The sequence below is a fragment of the Sciurus carolinensis genome, chromosome 14 (assembly GCF_902686445.1).
Source record: "Sciurus carolinensis chromosome 14, mSciCar1.2, whole genome shotgun sequence".
In the NCBI taxonomy this organism is placed as follows: Eukaryota; Metazoa; Chordata; class Mammalia; order Rodentia; family Sciuridae; genus Sciurus; species Sciurus carolinensis.
In genome coordinates this window covers 24,322,188-24,341,190 of record NC_062226.1, presented here as the reverse complement: position 1 = coordinate 24,341,190, position 19,003 = coordinate 24,322,188, and the positions used below count along the sequence as shown (strand labels likewise).

Genomic DNA, 19,003 nt, shown 5'->3' with positions numbered 1-19,003 from the left:
AATGGAGAGGAGCTGGGCCCGGATGTTTACCCAACAGCTGTACTGGCCCTGGACTGCCACTCTGGACCTCTTTTATCCCAGCAAGAAATGAGCTTTAGCTGAAGTCACTGGTACTCTGAGTCCCACTGACAGTGGGTTGGTTTCTTTGGTGACACACAACCAAATCTCTTAAGTGATATAGTCATGAAGGACAGTTTATTGCCATTCTTTTACATAGAAGTTATTTTGCTCTTTTATTAAAAATACCACCAATTAGGAGTAAAAAAATATTTGAACTTAAAATGTCTGCATTTTTCAAAAGAATTTTAATGTCTTCTGGTTATATTGGTTTGTGGCTATATCTTTATAGCATGTTGTTCATTTTTAGATTTTTTTCCTCATAGTCAAATAAAGCTAATTTTATTTTATACCAACAACCAAATATTGACTATTAAAAACAAACTGCTCAACATTTTCATTAGAAATAGAACTGAAGTAGAAGACAGGGTTAAGCATTCCAAACCTTCAGGGAATAGTTCACAACTGCAGAAATAAAAGATGGCAAACTGTTTTCATCAGACATAATCACCTAAAAACTTAGAGCAAATTATCTGAACTTCAAATACAATTCTGCAATCATACCACCTCCCTGACTCCTTTTGCCTTCTTGATTTTCAGTCAAATAAATAGGGTTAGATAGGTAAGTCAGAGATAAATAGAAGACCAAACTTTTAACACAAAGTAGAAAGTACTTCAAGGTCAAGAGGAACCCAAATAAAATGTTACAAAAGAGAGTACACTCAAGGATGCTCAGTTACCGCAAGGCTCTTTCAAGGATGGTGACCTAAGCCTCCTGTACCTCTGAGGCATGCTCTCATTGGCACCGCTCTTCTTCAAGGAACAGCCTTAAGAAACAGGTGAGTTTCCTGGTTATGACTCCTGAGCTTTGAAAGGGCATATGTGTGATATAACTAAACTCACTATGTTAAAAAAAAAAAAAAGTATGTTGACAGGTCTAAGAATTGGAATGAATGCTGTTTCCTTAAATATTTTCATGTCCTGAAGAAAATATCCAAAAATGAAGATTTAAATATATATGAACATTACATGCATTCCTTCTATCTTTCTATCTACCTATCATTTTTTAATAGTGACACTGTTGACATCTTTGTGCCCTACAGGATTTGAAAGGCAGCACGGCTAGCCTCTATCCACCAGAGTTCTGACAATGTCTCTAGACATGGCCAGACGTCTAAGGGAAATATCACCCCCAACCCCAATAAGAACCATTGCTCTAGATACCTATTTATATATCTAGTTTTCATAGTTTCATCCAAATTTGTGTTTTTACACTTCTATACATGCAAATCTGGCAACAATCTCTTTCTGACAATAGGAATTTCAGGTGGCACACAATGCTGGGAAGCCCTGGAAAATTTTTATAATCAATAACCAAAAACTGGTCAATACTATGAAGCATTTTCCAATACCCAATAAGTTTCTTAAGTCACCCTTCTACATCTTTTAAAAAAAATCTAAAATAACTGCAAGCTTGAATCTGTGAGTGTTCATTTCCTCTAAATTATGAATGAAAATTTCTGCCTCTGGGCAAAGATGCATGAAATAAGATTAAGACTGCGGTTATCCTACTGACTGCTTTCTGTTGACAAGAAAGCTTAGCTGTAACCCTGAAATTCATACCTACTATTCAGTGCTGCCTCCAGGCCAAGAAAGCCTGAAAAAGCCTTCAGAAGGAAAAAAAGAAAAGAAAAGAAAGTAAAACAAGCTTAGAAAACAGATACTAAGCATTTTCCATCTCAATGTTATCTCTAGTTGTATAGGGTGTCGTGGTGATGGTAGAGTGCATATAAAAACTAAGGTAACACGAATCTTGAGCAAACCTCTAATTATACAGGAAGACGAAATAGTATAACCTACAGGTAGAAAATTGACTTGTTTCTGGCCTATCCGAGAGATACTGCTGTGCCCTCAGCAAGGCCTAGAAAACGTGCTCTGTGGATTAGGAAGAAACAAAGGCATAAGCATAGTATTGATGCTATTTCTACAAGCACTGGGCTGGGGCTGGGGCTGGGGTTGGGACTCAGTGGTAGAGTTTGCCTAGCATGCATGAGGCCCTGGGTTCAATACCCAGCACCATAATTTCCTGCCTAAACCCTCTAAATACAGTCTTCTTTTCCAAACCATAAAGATTATTATGCTCCTGAGGACCACAGTGGTATGATTCCTCATCTAAGAACAAGCAATCCAGAAAAAGATCGTATGTGGTTAGGGATTTGAACAGAGGAACTGTTAACATTTTACACCTCCTCTAAGAGCATTAGAATTTTGCCCTATAATTTCTCATCATCTCTTGCTCTTTGAAAATATTTCCAAGAATTGTTTCCTTCTAAGTTTCAATGAGATGTCTACAATTCCTTTTAACCCCCATGGAAATGTTTAAATCTTTTCTGATTTAACAACCCAAGGTTTGTTGACTCCCAGTCTCCCAGAAACGAGAGTAAAATTTAAACATATAAAAATAAAAAGTCTTAATAGACTAACTTGACTTAGTTGTTTCTACACAGTTGAGGGTACAACCCTTGTGATTGAGCAAATGTCATCATTGCTATTCATATCTAGTGCCTTCCGAGTACTTGGAATGAAATTCTAAGGTTGGGCTTTATTATATCTCGTCCTCTTTTTTTTTGTTTTTAAATCAGCCTTAAGGTTGCATTGCAAAAATCTTTTTTTATCTGATCTGTTTTTGGTTTCATAAGTCTATTAATTCATTAGACTTTCAGAAGTGAGGCAGGCCTGGGCCAGCTCTTGCAGGGCAGCTCTGAGAACCACATCGAGCATGTTATCTTTCTCCTAAAACCATTAAGGCCATTTTTGGTAAGACAGTTTCATGATCAGACATGCCTGCATTCTGAAAAGACCACATTAGCCAAAGTATGGAAAACAGACTGGAGAACAGTTAGAATGGTCACTGAGAGATGAGCCAAGAGACCAACCAGGCTGCAGCAGATCCAAGAAAAGCACCTGCTTAGACCAGGGATGGCAATGGGGGAAAAGGGACAAGGGCAGATTTGAAGTAATACTGGCAGGATGGAGTAAAGACAGTCAAACAGGGCACAGGAAAGTGAGGGGACAGTTACAGAGCCAGTGAAGAGGAGAATGCTGCCTTTCTCTTGGTACCCCAAAGTGTTTAGGGAAGGCAAAGGCAGAGAAAGAGCAGTAGCTGAAACACACCAGCCTGCAGGCTTCGCAGGGGTGTGACTGCAGGCAAGATACCTCTCGAAATCTGATTTCCTCATCTACAAAGATGGCAAGAGTTCCGAACCTCATATAAAAACACCTGGACAGACCAAGAAAAATGACAACACATGTAAAGTTTTGACCACAGGACTTAGCACACAGCAAGTTCCAATGTTAAAGAAGTTGTTCTTATTTCTATTGAAGAGATAATTTAAACTTCCCATTAAAGAGTGCTGCACTGAATATGTTTCCTTCAGGTCCTTTCAAAATGCCATTAGAATTAGAATGCCACTAGAAGAATCCCAGGCACAGTGGCACACACCTGTAATCCCAGAGACTCAGGAGACTGAGACAGGAGGATCAGCTAAGACCAGTCTCAGTATCTCAGCAAGGCCCTGTGTCGAAATAAAAAAGGAAGGGGTGGGGGCTGGGGTGTAGCTCAATGGCAGAGCACCACTGGGTTCAATCACCAGTACTGAAGGCAGAGCAGGGGAAAACGCCAGTTAAAGTGTCTTTTAAAAGGCATAAACCAGTGGTGCAGGGTACACAGTAAACTGTGTGTGAATTTTTGACTTCAACTCATATGCATGAATAACTTGGAAGGAAAAACACTTGAAGGCTATGTGGTCCTCACACGGCCTTCTTTAAACCCCCACACCAGGCTGGTTACTTTCAGAAGAGGAAGCAGGGAACAGGTCTTTTGCTTCTTAAGTATTCACAGTAGCTTCGACTAAAAATTATTACTGTACTAACTTGGAATCATTAAAAAGCTTTTTTCATATGTAACAGCAAAATAGTAATGAATCTTGTTTTTTCTTCTTGTTTGGTAAGCCCAAAGAATAGGGTATTGACTTAGCAAGTGCTCTCTGTTACTTTCAATTGACAGTCTGTTGGCATCTCAGGTACCCAAGTAACCGCCACTCAGAGGTAAAGGCTGAAAAGGATATCCTAGTGTCACCTCATTCCAAATGGTGAGGTCTTTGTCAAAACTGCCCGGGTCCCCCTCCACCTATTCTTGTTGAGGACACCAATTTTTCCTTGCCATCAAGCAAGAGTGCTGCATTAGCTCAAATGGTCCTCTGACCAACCAGCTCTAACTCAGAAACTATTTCACTTGTTCTGAGTTAAAAGCAGTCTGGCGATTCCTCAGATAATATGGTACGGAATTACCATTTAACCCAGTTATCCCACTCCTCGGTTTATATTCAAAGGACTTAAAATCAACATACTACAGTGACACAGCCACGTCAATGTTTATAGCAGCTCAATTCACATTAGCTAAACTATGGAACCAACCTAGGTGCCCTTCAACAGATAAATGGATAAAGAAAATGGGATACACACACACACACATATATGATGGAACATTACTCAGCTTTAAAGAAGAATGAAATTATGGCATTTGCTGGAAATGGATGGAGTTGGAGGATTATCATGCTAAGTGAAATAAGCCAAACGCAAAAAACCAAAGGTTGAATGTTTTCTCTGATACTCGGATGCTAATTCATAATAAGGAGGTGGGGGCCCTAGGGAAGAATAGGTACTCTAGATTAGTAGAGGGGAGTGAAGGGAGGGGAAGGGGTATGGGAGAAGGAAGCATAGCAGAGTGACACAGACATTATTACCTCGTATATGACTGTATGACCCTTGTGACCCTGCAATATGTACAACCAGAAAAATGAGAAATTATACTCTTTATGTATGATTTATCAAAATGCATAAATGCATTTTACTGTCATGTAAAACAAATTAGAACAAATTTTAAAAATATTTTTAAAAGGATGTCTTAGCTGGACACAGTGGCATATATATGCCTGTAATCACAACGGCTCAGGAGGCTAATGCAGAAGTTTACAAGTTCAAAGCCAGCCTTGGCAATGGTGAGGCACTAAGTGACTCAGTGAGACCTGTCTCTAAATAAAATACAAAATAGGATTGGGGGTGTGGCTCAGTGCTTGAGGGCCCGAGTTCAAATTCCGGTACCCCCGCCTCCCAATAAGAGGATGTATTGCCGAGTATGGTAGCAAGTGCCTATAATCCCAATGATTTGGGAGGCTGAGGCAGGAGGATTAAGTTCAAGGCCAGCCTCAGCAACTTAGCAAGAACCTGTTTCAAAATAAAAAATAAAAAAGGGTTGGGGGTGTAGCTCAATGGTAGAACACCCCAGGGCTCAATCCCCAGTATCAAGAAATAAAAATTGGAAAAAAAAAAAAAAATCACATCTCTTTGCAAAATATAACACTTAGAACAAGTATATGTAAGATTGTATATAATAATATAAAATGGTTTAATTAAATACAAGATCAGAATCAACTTGTCAATGACTCCTCAATTATACCAGAATACTTCAAGGCAGAGAAACTGGTGTTTTCCAGTTGAGGATAATAAGGACTATGCAATAAAGTCTCTAGAAAGTTACAATCTATTCTGAGACTGTCCCTCTTACTTTTGTTGTTATGAATGTAATTTCTAGTATTCCACATAGAAAATTGTTTTGCAAGTGTCTATTAACATTAAACCAGATGTATAACCCGGCATTCCACTTTAGACATATACCCAGTATTCATGTCCACCAAAAGACACTTATAAAAAAGTCACATCATCTTGATTTATAACAGCCATTAATGGAAATTACCCAAATGTCTGTCAATACTATACTGAATAAATGAGACTGTGGTATATTCATTCATATGCTAGAATACTAAACAATGGAAAAGGAATGAATATTAGGAAAAGAAAGCAACAAGGGTGAATTCCAGAGAGACAATGTGGATCGAAAGAGGTCTCCCTTAAGAGTCACATTACATGATTCTCTTAAAGTTCAAACACAGCAAAACTAAACTGACCATAGTCAGAATATGAGCAGGCAGAGGGGCCTGAATGAAGAAGCATACAGAAGGTTTTAAGAGTATTGGAAATGTTCTGTACCTTGATATGGGTGGTAGTCACATGGATATAAATGTATGAGAAAGATAATTAGCTTAAGTCTTAATATATTGAGGACTTATATTTCACTGTATGATATGCCTGAATAAAATATTATAATGAAATTATGAGATAATTGGGAAAATTTTTAAACATTACAACTTACTTTATGAAATTATGGTGATAGTAGATGAGAGCAATTATTGTTTTAATACCTGAACTGGCAAAATATCAAGCTTAAACTCTATAGTAGTACCTCCAAATAATTTTTTTCTTAATGTTCTATTTTTAAAAAAGTAAAACCTATAGAAAACTTGAAGGACTAGTACAATTAACTACTGTAATGTGTATGTATGAATATTTAACAACAAATTCCATCATTATGCACAACTATAATGCAACAATAAAAAATGTGGGGGTGGAGGGAACCATAAGTCTTCATCTGATTCACTAGTAAGCATTTTACTACAGTCACCTCCTCTCTCAGTTAGTGTTTTGGCTGAACTGTCTGAAAATAAGTTACAGAAATTATGCCATGTTATCCCTAAGGGACATTCCCCTACCAAACAACCAAAGTAACCATCATCAAACCAAAGAAATTTAAGAGTGATTATATATTATGGAAAATATGGTCCACAGTCAATCTTCCCCATTATTTCAGAAATGTTCTTCATAGGTTCTGCTCATCCCAAAAATTAAAATTAAATTTTTCCTGCCATATGTAACCCAAAGTCTGAAAATTATTTATTTAGTGTCTTCTACAATATTTATCACAGCATTAGTATTCAAACACCTTTATTCTGACAAGTCTGGATTATGTATTTACCAAATAGAGAAAGAAGACAGTTCGATGTTCACACATGGTTTATGACCATTATACGTGAACTCACCGCTGAGTCTGAGCAGGCCACGGGGTCTGGTTTGGCGTGGGCACTGAATTTGTGGGACTCACTAGCATGGCACTATAGATATTGGAAGCAACCACAAGGATGCAGAGAAGTATGGGCCCAATGATTGCCCCTTCCAGACCTAGGTAGTAAGCTCCGCCAGCTACTGCCAAGCCTGTCAGATAAGGATGGCCACCTCTGGAAAAAAGAGCACAGGGATTAGCTCGTGAATGAACAAACAAACCTCACCTAACTCAGAAAAATATTTCTAACATGATGTTCATTCTTTAGTACACCAGGCTTTTTAATCTATTGCAGGTTTTCTTTAAATTACCTCCATGAAGGTAACTGATCACTGGTGGTAAGATTATTGACATGAGGGCTGGGTTGTGGCTCAGTGGTAGAGCACTTGCCTAGCATGTGTGAGGCACAGGGTTTGATTCTCAGCACCACGTATAAAGAAATGAATAAAATAAGGGTCCATCAACAACTAAAAATATATTTTAAAAATACTAATAATATTGAGATTCAAGAATTTTCTTGCCTATTCACCAGTGTGCTATATCTGCCTCCTTTTGCAAGTTGAACTAAAATAGCACTGTTAACAGATAATCTGCACCCAGTGCAGGTGGGTCCCTAAGGATTAATGCTGGCTTAGAACTGGTTATAGTACTATAAAATTTACAGTAAAGTTTAAATAAATGAAAACATTAAGAAAAAATCATATACCTATTCCCAGTGTTTAAAAACCTCATCTATTAAACTAGTTACCCACACCTTGATGTTCTCCTTTTAATTTAATTTTCTCTCCCAGTTGCCCTAAGGCTGGCTCATGGAGTTGCTTGTCTTTTTTTGCTCTTGAACTTTGGGACTTCAGAGTTCTTCTACATAAGTTATTTTCTACTCTAACTTACTAAAAAGAGAAAACAAGGTGGGATACAATTACTCTACATAATTTAACTGAAGAGTACTACCTTCTGGAAACACTGATCCTGTCTACTCTACCTGTTAATTTACTTAAAAATTCAATGTATTTTCTATCTAGACAGTTTGAGTAGGCCATACTCTGAATTTAAGTAGAAGAATGAAATTCAACTTTTGGTCACAACCTAGATCTAAAAAGCAATGTGAATCTGAATATATGACTAAAAATTGGCTTGATTTACTTAATGTAATTCCTAAAAGAGCTATCAAAACCAAAAAATGGCTGGGCACAGTGGCCACACATCTGTAATCCTAGCAACTCTGGAGGCTGAGGCAGGAGGACTGCAAGTTTGAGGCTAGCCTTAGCAACTTAGTGAGGCCCTAAGCAACTTACCTAGATCCTATCACAAAATAAAAAATAAAAAGGACTGGGGATGTAGTTCAGTGGTAGGCATCCCTGGATTCAACCCCAGTACCAAAGAACAACAACAACAAAAAAACCCAAAACGGAAAGGTATTTGTTATATGACCAAGGTTTTGATTCTGTCTTAAATTTAACCTGTACTCATCACTGAATCATACTGCCTTTTGTTTTATAGGTGGTACTGGGAATTGAACCCAGGGGTCCTCTATCACTGAGTCACATCCTTTTATCTTTATTTTTGAGATAGGGTCTTGGTAAGTTGCTCAAGCTGGTCTAGAACTTGTGATCCTTAGCCTCAGCCTTCCAAATTGCTGGAATTATAGACCCATGCCATCACATATTATCTAACTTAAGAGAGCTCTGCTTACCAGACATAACTTCCTGAGATTTGTTTTTACATGAAAATCTTCAGACATACAATCTCATAATCTTTTTCTCCATAAGCAAAGAGAGGCTAAAATAACTATATTTTTACTGTACTTAAAATATTTTATGTATATCTGATAATATATCTTCCCCAGGTTAATGCCATAAAATAATGAGAAAATTATTTCACAATTTTATTTTAACTGAGTCTCATATTTCATAAAAGTACTTACATAACACAAAATAACATACCTTATAAACAATGTTATTTTAAACTAAAATTTAAAAGGCTACCTTACTGAAAAATCCTTCTATCAGTTCTTTCCCCAAACCCATCTCCCTCAAAATACATAACTGTTTCAAAAAACCAATATATATCTCTGGATGATTCACCAGTAATTTCAAAATACTCACCCTGAAATATCAGAATAAATTGCAGTGTCTACAAAGTATGTTGGCAAGAGATGAAAAACCAACAACAAAATGGCTTTGCATCCTAACCCTTGTGTCAGCCACAGGTCTAAAACTGCAGGTACTGCTGCCCAGTACGTCCCCAGGAACGGCACTGCTCCAAGGATTGCTGCTAAGGCTAATAAAACAGGAAAAAAGAAAAGCTGCTCAAGGTTCTCAAAAAATAATCACAGTGCAGCAAAAACTAAGCACCATCTCTTTCTACTTAAAAATACCCACCGAAACAGTACTCACAAACTCTAATTTTAAGGGAATGATAAGCCCTATTTAACTGAATTTTCCAGTTAAATAAAAGTCCAACACCTTAAAATATGTTATTAAAAATCTTCCCAATGTGTTTGTCTACTTTGTAAATCTGTTCATAAGTGATAAAATTTTAGTGTTCTCCAGCTGTTACACTGAATGGTTAGTTAAAATACAGTTCTATAAAAGGGTAGCACACTTATCAACATTTTTATTGAGAAAAAAAGCTAATCAAATATTGATTTCTAGGTCTGCGGGTGTGGCTCAGTGGTAGAACACTGGCCTAGCAGGTACAAAGCCCTGGGTTTCATTCCCAGCTCAGAGAAAGACAGAGGAGGGAGGGAAAAGAAATCAGTTTCTAAAATCCAGATATGAATGTATATTCTTTGCTTCAACTAAAAATGAAGTGTAGTTAAAATAAAGCAAATAAACTAAAGCCCACGAGTTGGAGGACCCGAGTTCAAATTCACCCCTCCGAGGTAGGTTGTTCAGGTACTCTCACATTCTCCCTCTCTCAGGTCATTAGCTTTAGTCTTACCATTAACCGTATGTGTAACCTTGGAAAGTTTGGTTTCTCATCTATACAACTGGAACACTATCCACCCTGCCTGCCTCACAGGGTGATTATGGAGTAAGAATCCCCATATGTTCTCAGGGTGCTTGCACGTCAGAGGGTGGGTTTGTGGACACCAATGGAGGAAAGAATGCGAAGAAGGAAGAGGGAAGGGATGAAAGTGGAAGAGGCGAAGATAGAGGTAAATGTGGAATGCAGAGATATTTAAGAAAATGGGCAGTAAGAGAAATGAAGAAAAAGCCAAAGGACAGGAACAGAGATTACATAAAGAAAAAAAGCACAAGACGGTCATTGAACCACCTGGTGCTTATGGAATGAGGACACGAGCAGAACAGATCTTAACAGGTTTAGATTCGTCCTCTCCCTGGGACAGGACCCTTCAACAGACAAAGCTATCTGACAGCACAATGTTCCCTGCCAATCAGTTCAGTTCATATACTGAGCACCAATTACACGCTAGGTGTGTGGTAAGTGCTACCACAACTCGTTTAACAAATACCTGTGCAGTACTTTACATGTGCCGGGTGTAAAGTAACACTGGGGAAACAGTAACAAAAAACAGATAAATACAATCCATATTTCTGGTCCTAATCTGGACTAGATTAGGACTCAAGTTACAAAATTTATTCTAAATTTGAAGAGGAGGACATTTCCTAACATACGTAAAACAGTCTAACTTTCCTCAAACAGAGGGCAGTGGAAGTTACAATGTGGTTGTTACCTGATGGGATGAAGACGATATTGATGCCAAATATAGTATGCGTCAGCCAAGTGTACAATCCATAAAAGCCAGCCATTTTGAGGGAAGCATCAAACACCCCTCTAGAATGTCCAAAGATAAAAGAACAAGTAAGTAAACAGCATCATGTGGTGATTCCGAAAAACCAATACGTCTAGGTTTCTGGTCACTTCATTTCCAATCTGGTGAAAGTTTCAATTTTTCTACTAACCTGAGAACAATGTTTCATTTCATTGCAAAGAAATATAAAGGCTTTATTTTAAAATCCTAATGTTTATAGAACTGTTCTTAAAATTTCTCTCTGATGAAAATATAAAACACTAAAATACCCTACCTACTGAAATAATTCAACTTTCCACTTCTGAAGCAGGTAATTCATTCGCAATGACTATATTTCATAAGTGTGAATAGCATGAGTTCACGGACAGAAACCCAGGCTATGGTCAGCCCTCCCCTTCAGAAAGAACATATGAGCCAGGCATGGTGGCCCACACCTGTTAATCCCAGCAATTTGGGAGGCTGAGACAGGAGGATTGCAAGTTCAAGGCCAACCTCAGCAACCCTGTCTCAAAATAAAAAACAAAAAAGGGCTGAGAATGTGGCTCAGATGATTAATACCCCCTTGTCAATCTCTGGTACGAAAAGGAAGAAAAAGGAGGAGGAAGAGGAGGAAGAAAGAAGAGGAAGGAGAGGAGAAGAGAAAGGAGGAAAGAAAGGGACAGGAAAGAAGGAAGGAAGGAAGCAAGCAAGCAAGCAAATGAAGCTGCAGCACCTCAGTGAGCACAGGCTCAGCATGCTCTAGACCTGGGTATGGCCTCAGGGCAGGGGAAAAGGGAGAGATACTATAGCCTGCACTTCCTTCATCAGTCTTTCTTCTCCTTAACAAAATTTCCCCACAGTTATTTGTGCAACCAAGTCTACAAAGTAACTTCTCCTATGAACATTATCAAATAAGGCAGGTCGCTGGGGTAGAATTTACAACCAAAAATAAATAAATAAAATAACTCCAAATAACTCCAAAATCAGAGAGAAAAATATAAGAGAAGCTAAAAATAGACACATATTCAGTGATTAATAAAGGAATTTATTATGTGAATTTCTGCAGTAACCAGACACTTTCTTTTTGCTTTTTGGCTGGAAGATTAGTAAGACAGCATTGTGTGAGGAGAAGGAAAGACCTGACTAGAGACAGCACAAAAGCAGAAAACCTGAAATAATCTCAAGGTATCACAAACCCATAAAAACCTGGGCTTTGCAGGGAAACGGTGAGCACTTGGTGTATTCATGAGAGATGGAAAAGCTATAACTGAAGAAGCAGAGGCTGGGGCAGCAAAGGGGACACTGTACACACAAGGACACTGTTTTGCAAAGTGAACCATGGAGTGTACTCCAAGAGAAGTCAGGTTCTAGAGCCTCATGATCAGCCACTTACAGGGCTCTGAGGCAAGGATTTAGTAACACAGCAGCTCCCCAACTGTAAAGACCTGTCATCCTTACCAACAGCTTTCACTCGAGAATAACTTAAAGATGTCATCAGATCCCTGACAAGGACCAAGACTAAAGTGGCATCAAAAGGGCCAAAAGAAAGGGAGAGACCCTGCAGGAAACAGAAAGGACCTCAAGAATAAGTGAATAGGGGAGTCAGAGCAAAGAGAAAATGACAGAGCTTCAGACCTTAACCTTGAGGGAAGAGTGGCAGCGTCTCAAACATGTAGATGACAGAAAGGAAGAGGAACAGACGAAAGGGGTAAGTTTAGTGTGGGCAATGGTAAGTCAAAGTTGATGGAAGCCAGGTCATGAACACCTGTAACCCCAGCAACTGGGGAGACTGAGGCAGGACGATCACAAGTTTGAGGTCAACCTCAGCAACTTAGTGAGACAGTATCTCAAAATCAAAAATAAAAAAGGTGAGGGATGTGGTTCTGTAGTGAAGTGCCCCTGGGTTCAATCTGCCCCTGGGTTCAATCTCCAGAACCAAAAAACAAAGAGGCCTATGGAAACCTCCTGAAGGAAGCTGAAATGAGAGATGAGTTTTAATAGAGAGTTCAGAACAAGAGATCTGAGGTGTTTCGGAGGAGATTATTATAGGAGGGGACAAGATAGTCCTGAGGGGCAAGTGTAGAGGAAATCAGGCTGTGCTCTCATAAGGGGCCTAAAAACAAAGATATACCAGCCAGAGAGAATGAAAGCATTTCTATAGTGGGAGGAAAATCAACAGAGTGCCATATTCCCAGAGACCCCAAGAGAAGGAAACTATTGAGAGGGAGGGAATAACAATGTTGAGAGATAGAGAGAGAGAGAATGGAACTTGCCTAGAATTAGAGACATCAACGTGAAAAGATACCGACATAAGCACATAGTCTCCTTTCTTCTACCTCTGGGAATGCTAATTATGATATTCTTACTAAGGCGACTTTTAGATAATTATGTGGACCCTAAAGGTACTACATACTGTTTGCAGCTATTAAACATATTCATGCAACCTGATAAGGGATGAAAAAATATATTCCTCTTCACTGCATTACTTTAGAAAACAGCAAAGTAAAATCTAGCAGAGAATTTTTCAACACCCTCAAATCCCTAACAATGTTTTCTTTTCTCTTTTTGTGCTTTAGTGAACTATAATCTATAAATAATAAATTCACCAACAAGTGTGCAATTATTTTAAGTTACATAACACTACACTTAGAATGTTTCCATCACCCCAAGAAGTTTCCTTACGTGCTTTCTAGTCAACTCCTTCCAGCCCCTGACTTCTAGCAGCCACTAGATATGCTTTCTTTCACTATGACTTTTGTCTTTTCTAGAATTTCATATAAACAGAATCATACATTATATAGGTTTTTTAAAAAAAGTGGTAAAATATGGTATGATTACATAACCAGTGTGACTATACCATGTATAGCCAGAGGAATGAGAAGTTGTGCTCCACTTGTGTACAATGTATCAAATGAATTCTACTGTCATGTATAACTAATTAGAACAAATTAAAAAATAAAAAATTTTTAAAACGTTTTTTAAAGGGGTAAAACATGAATAACAACACTTAGCATCTTGATGACCTTTGGCATGTAATTCAGTAGTGTTAAGTACATCACATTGATATTACGTGCTTTTGTTGTTTGGTTTCCTTCACCTAATGTTTCTGAGCTTCATCCACATTGTTGAGTACAGCAGTACTCTGTCATTTGATTGCTGGTTAGTATTCCATTATATGGATAAACCACAATTGTTTATCCACTTACCAGCTGATGAGCATTGGACAGTTTCCAGCTTTAAAGTTATCATGAATAAAGCTGCTACGAACATTCAAATACATAACTTTCTGTAAACATACAATGTCAACATTTTTCATAATAAATATCTAAAAGTAGAGACACTGGGTTATACAATGTTTATTTACCTTTATGAGAAGCACTAAACAGTTGTTCTGATCTCCCAATTCAGAAAAAAATTTATAGTCCACGGCCTCCAACCCAGAAGTCACAACTCCATCACACGGTATATCTGCTTAATGTGTGATGTCAAAGTTCACACTAAACAGTTTTATGTGAGGCAGGAAAAAGCAATCGGCTCACGAAAAGATAAATGGCAGTACCCCTAAAGCCTCTACTCTCTAGTGACCCAGTTTACAACAGGTGCTCACCACACACAGCTATTACTGATGTATTCTTATCAGAATTTTTAAGATGCATATACCTGACCAACACCCAAGGGATTTTGATGAAAACAAGGGATTTTGATGAAGTCCCAGAGACTTGCATATCTGAATTGAAAAGGGAAGTTCAAGACAAACCAACATCTGCTTTTAAGTACACCTGTGGTAAGATAAATAATGGTCCCACAATAATATCTATATTCTAATCCCTAGAACCTATAATATGTTACCTTATAAGGCAAAAGGAACTTGATAAATATGATTAAAAATCTTGAGACAGATTATCTTGGATTATCTAGTTATACCAATATAATTACTAAAGTCCTCAAGAATGATAATGAACCCTTATTTTCATATCATGTATAAAAATCAACTCAAAATAGAGTCCAGACTTAAACTTAAGAACTGAAACTGTAAAATTACTAGAAGAAAATAGAGGGAAAAGCTTCTTGACCTTGGTCTGAGCAATGAGTTTTTAAGATATGACCCCAAAAACACAGGGAGCAAAAATAGACAAAGTGGCATTTCATCAAACTAAAAAGCTTCTGCAAAGGGAAATAACAGAATAAAAAGACAATCTCAGTTTGGGAGAGAATATTTGCAAATCATGTATCTGATGCAGATTCACATTCAAAATATGTAAGAAACACAAGTCAGTAGGAGAAAATTAACAGCTCAATTTAAAAATAGACAAAGGGTATGAACAGACATTTCTCAAAAGAAGATATGCAAATGGCCAACAAGCACATGAAAAAATACTCCACATCAGTAATCATCTGGGAGATGCAAAATAAAATCACTTCACCCACATTACAATGGCTATTATCAAAAAAAGACAAAGTAGGTGAGTATGCAAACAAAGGGAACCCTTGTACACTGCTGGGGAAAATGTAAATTAGTACAGCCATATGGCATTTATAATAGAGATTTCTCAAAAAACTCTGGATATATATCCAAATGAACTGAAATCAGTATGCTGAAGCAGTGTCTGCCTTCCATGATTTTTGTTTTGTTTGCAGTGCTGGAGCCAGAACCCAAGGCCTCACACGTGCTTCACCACCGAGCTACACGCCCCACCCTGTGCTCCTAAGGCAGCACTACTCAGGACAGCCAAGACGGGGAACCAACCTAGCTGTCCATCAAGAGAGGAGGTGATAAAGAAAATGTGCATTCAATGCCACATTATTTAACGTCAAAAAGAAAGGAAATTCTATCATTTACAACAATATGCACAAAGCTGAAAGACATTATGCTAAGTGAAACAAGCCAGGCACAGAAAGACAAATACCACATGATCTCACTCATGTGGAATGAAAGAACTGAAAGAAGCAGAAAGTAGAAGGTGGTTGCCAGAGGCTGGGAGTAGAGGGTTAGGGAGATGGTCAAAAGGTCAAATTTTCAGTTATAGGATGAATAAGTTCAGACGATCTATTGTACAGCATGGTAGTTATTCTTAATAAAAATGTAAAAATGAAATTTGCTAAAAGAGTAGATCTTAAATGTCTCACAACAAAATAAATATGTGAGGTAACCAATATATTACTTCAATTAAATCAAGTCATAATTTATACAATATATCAACATATTTCATTACACAGAAAATATATATTTTTGTCAACTATACATTATTTTTTTAAAAAAGGTAACATGTTTTTTAAAAAGTCCTTACATAATAAGTAAGGCTATCTAGAATCAGTGGTGCTGGTTGTACAAATTGTGAATGTACTACAAACCTTTATATATATATATAACCTTTATATATATATACTTTAAAGTAGTTAAAATGGCGAGTTTAGTATGACACAGCTTTCATCACAACAGAAAAAAATTAAGCCAGGCACAGTGGCACATTCCTGTAATCCCAGTGGCTTGGGAGGCTGAGGCAGGAGGATTCCAAGTTCAAAACCAGCCTCAGCTATTTAGCGAGGCTCTAAGCAACTAAGTGAGAATAAAATATTAAAAATTTAAAAAAATAAAATATTAAAGTATGGCTCAATGTTGAGTACCCCTGGGTTCAATCCCTGGTACCAAAAAAAAAATTAAATTAAATTAATATGAGAGGGAATACAGCAAGACCAAGGAAGGAGACATGAGGTTAGAAGCAGAGCTCAGACAGGGAGATCAGAAATCCTATGCTGCTGGCTTTGAAGCTAGAGCGAGGAGCCTTAAGTCAATGCAGGTAGCTTCTAGAAATCAGAAAAAACAAATTTTCCCCTACATCCTGCTAAAAGAACACAGCCTTGCTGACATTCTAATTTTTAGAACTTCCAATCTTCCAAACTAAAAAATAAAAAGCGTGTGTTATTAAAGCCACTAAGTTTTTGGCAACTTGTTATCGCAGCAATGGGAAATTAATACGATACAAGTAGCATGTCAGCAAGTTTTGGTTTAGTTGAACAGTAGCACACAGATCAAGCTACAAAAGCAATAACCTATAATACTCATCTCTCAGGTTCTCTGGAGCCTCAAATTCAGAGACCGAGAGCTAGGGATCTAGTTCAGTGGTAGATAGCTTGCCTAGTATGTGTGAGGCCTAGGTTTGATCACCAGAAACAGGCACACATTAAAAAAAAAAAAAAAAAAAAAATTTTTTTCTTAATGTGCCTATAATTATGAACTGTGGTACTCACCAAAGAATAAACAATCTGATAAAACAGAATACAAAGTCCAGAAGTAAAACAAATTGTATGTGAACATTTAATAAAAGGCATGCATTTCAAACCATAGGTACAAAGATGGACTTTCACGGGGTGGGGATGTAGCTCAGTGGCATAGCACTTGCCAGTATGTGTTAAGGCCCTGGGTTCAATTCCCCCAAAAAAGGGGGAGAAAGGGGATTAGAAGTTGCTAAATGATTGGGAAAATGCAAAATAAAATCAATGAGCAATATCACCTCACATCCATTAAATTTACCCTCATAGTCAACTAAAACTTTATCTGGCACATAACTAACAGTGTGTACAATATAATTTAAATGGACTACCAGAAATCAGTGTAAGAATATTCCTTACAATCATACCAATGAAAGATGATTCCTTCATTTTATTCGCTCACTGGTATCAACTGATAAATCAACACTTTTTGGATATTTAAATTCAGTGAGTACTTTCCCTGTCTTGCTGTCGACAAAAAACATAAAGACATACTTTATCACAACTCTTGCAAAAATCCCAGTAGACCCCTACTTGTAGCATTCCCTCTGTGTGGCTGCACGAATTCATGGTGCCAAGAAGCACTGCCCTTGCCCTTTGCAACTGCTAACAAACCATATGATCAAGCACATTCTGTAGAATCAGTACATATTAAATCAGGTTCATAGTATTTATGACATGTTGTGGTCTTCTTCCACCCTCGACCCTCTCTTTGGCGGGGAGGGGGAAAAAAGGAACATTGCCTGTGCTCTGACTTCTGGGTCCTTTCTCTTCAAGTGATTCTTCAATGATGATTGACAGCTGTTCTTTAACCACATCTTTAAGCTCTCTTAGTACTCAGCAATTGATGAGAATCAAATTCAGAAGATTCTGGAAATTATTTCCCTTCTCTCTTTTGGTAGCTCAGCAGGACTGATTCAAGAAGAAACTGACATTAGCCACTGAGCTGGAAGTGCCCCTTTCTAACAAGGCCACTTCCTCACACAGAGACTTCCCATTATTGTATAGATGTTCCCTTGCCCCACACTATGGTAGACTATTCCTGGGCAGGGCACCTCTCTAATGAAAGGCAGGTCATAGTGCTCCAATCCAGTAATGCCCTACCTAACAATTTGACCAGAAGACCTGCTTTTCATGAAATGAGCAAGGCCTGGAGTTAGGAAAACTACCACCAGTCAAGAACCTCCACACACTTGTAGGGTCATACATTGCGGCCAAGTAAGAAGCACATGTCTAAGGAAGAATACATGAAACAAAGGAGTAAAGAGCCCAAAATCACATTCAGCCTACTCTACATTTCTGTACACTGGTTCAACCCTCAAGCAGAAGGACACCAGACTTACTCCCCAAGACAACCAACAGCTATCATCTGTCTTACCAGTATTCTCCCTGCATTGCAACAGGATGTCTCAAGCAGGAGAGCTAGCAGAGAGAAACAGGGAGCTCCCAGACACGGCATATAAAACTCTAACTGGGAAAAGTACCCTCCGGCTCCCTTTATTACACCTTGTTTCCCAGATATTGTAAAACAGTATTTTTTTTTTTTTTTTTTAGCAAATTGAATATTGTGTCAACTGTGTTGAGTAAAGTCTATGAGACCCGTTTTTCCAACAGCTCAGATAATTATTAGCATTTTTTAGCAATAAAGTCTTTTTTAAATTAAGTTACAGAAGTTTTTCAGGTATAACACTATTATGCACTTAACAGACTATAGTATTGGATAAACATAATCTTTATGTGCAATTGGAAAACCAAAAAATTCACATAGCTCACTTTATTCCAATGGTCTGGTACTGAACCTGCAGTATCTCCAAGGTACACCTAATCTCTCTTAAGAAATTACATCCCTCTCGGCCTGTCCTGGCTCATTTGGCCCAGAGACCCAGCTCCACAGTACAATGCAC

The 19,003-nt window shown here is 38.0% G+C and overlaps 1 protein-coding gene across 2 annotated transcripts in view; it reads right to left on the bottom strand.

Moving 5' to 3' along the window:
* Positions 1-19,003, bottom strand: part of Tmem245 (transmembrane protein 245) — an 85,983-nt gene that overhangs the window by 6,020 nt on the left and 60,960 nt on the right. For both annotated transcript variants that reach the window (XM_047524467.1, XM_047524468.1), the window contains 3 exons: positions 10,773-10,873; positions 9,178-9,352; positions 7,053-7,247 (listed from right to left, as the gene is read on the bottom strand). In XM_047524467.1, the coding sequence (XP_047380423.1) occupies positions 7,053-7,247; positions 9,178-9,352; positions 10,773-10,873 (471 nt within the window). The remainder of the gene's footprint in view (positions 1-7,052; positions 7,248-9,177; positions 9,353-10,772; positions 10,874-19,003) is intronic.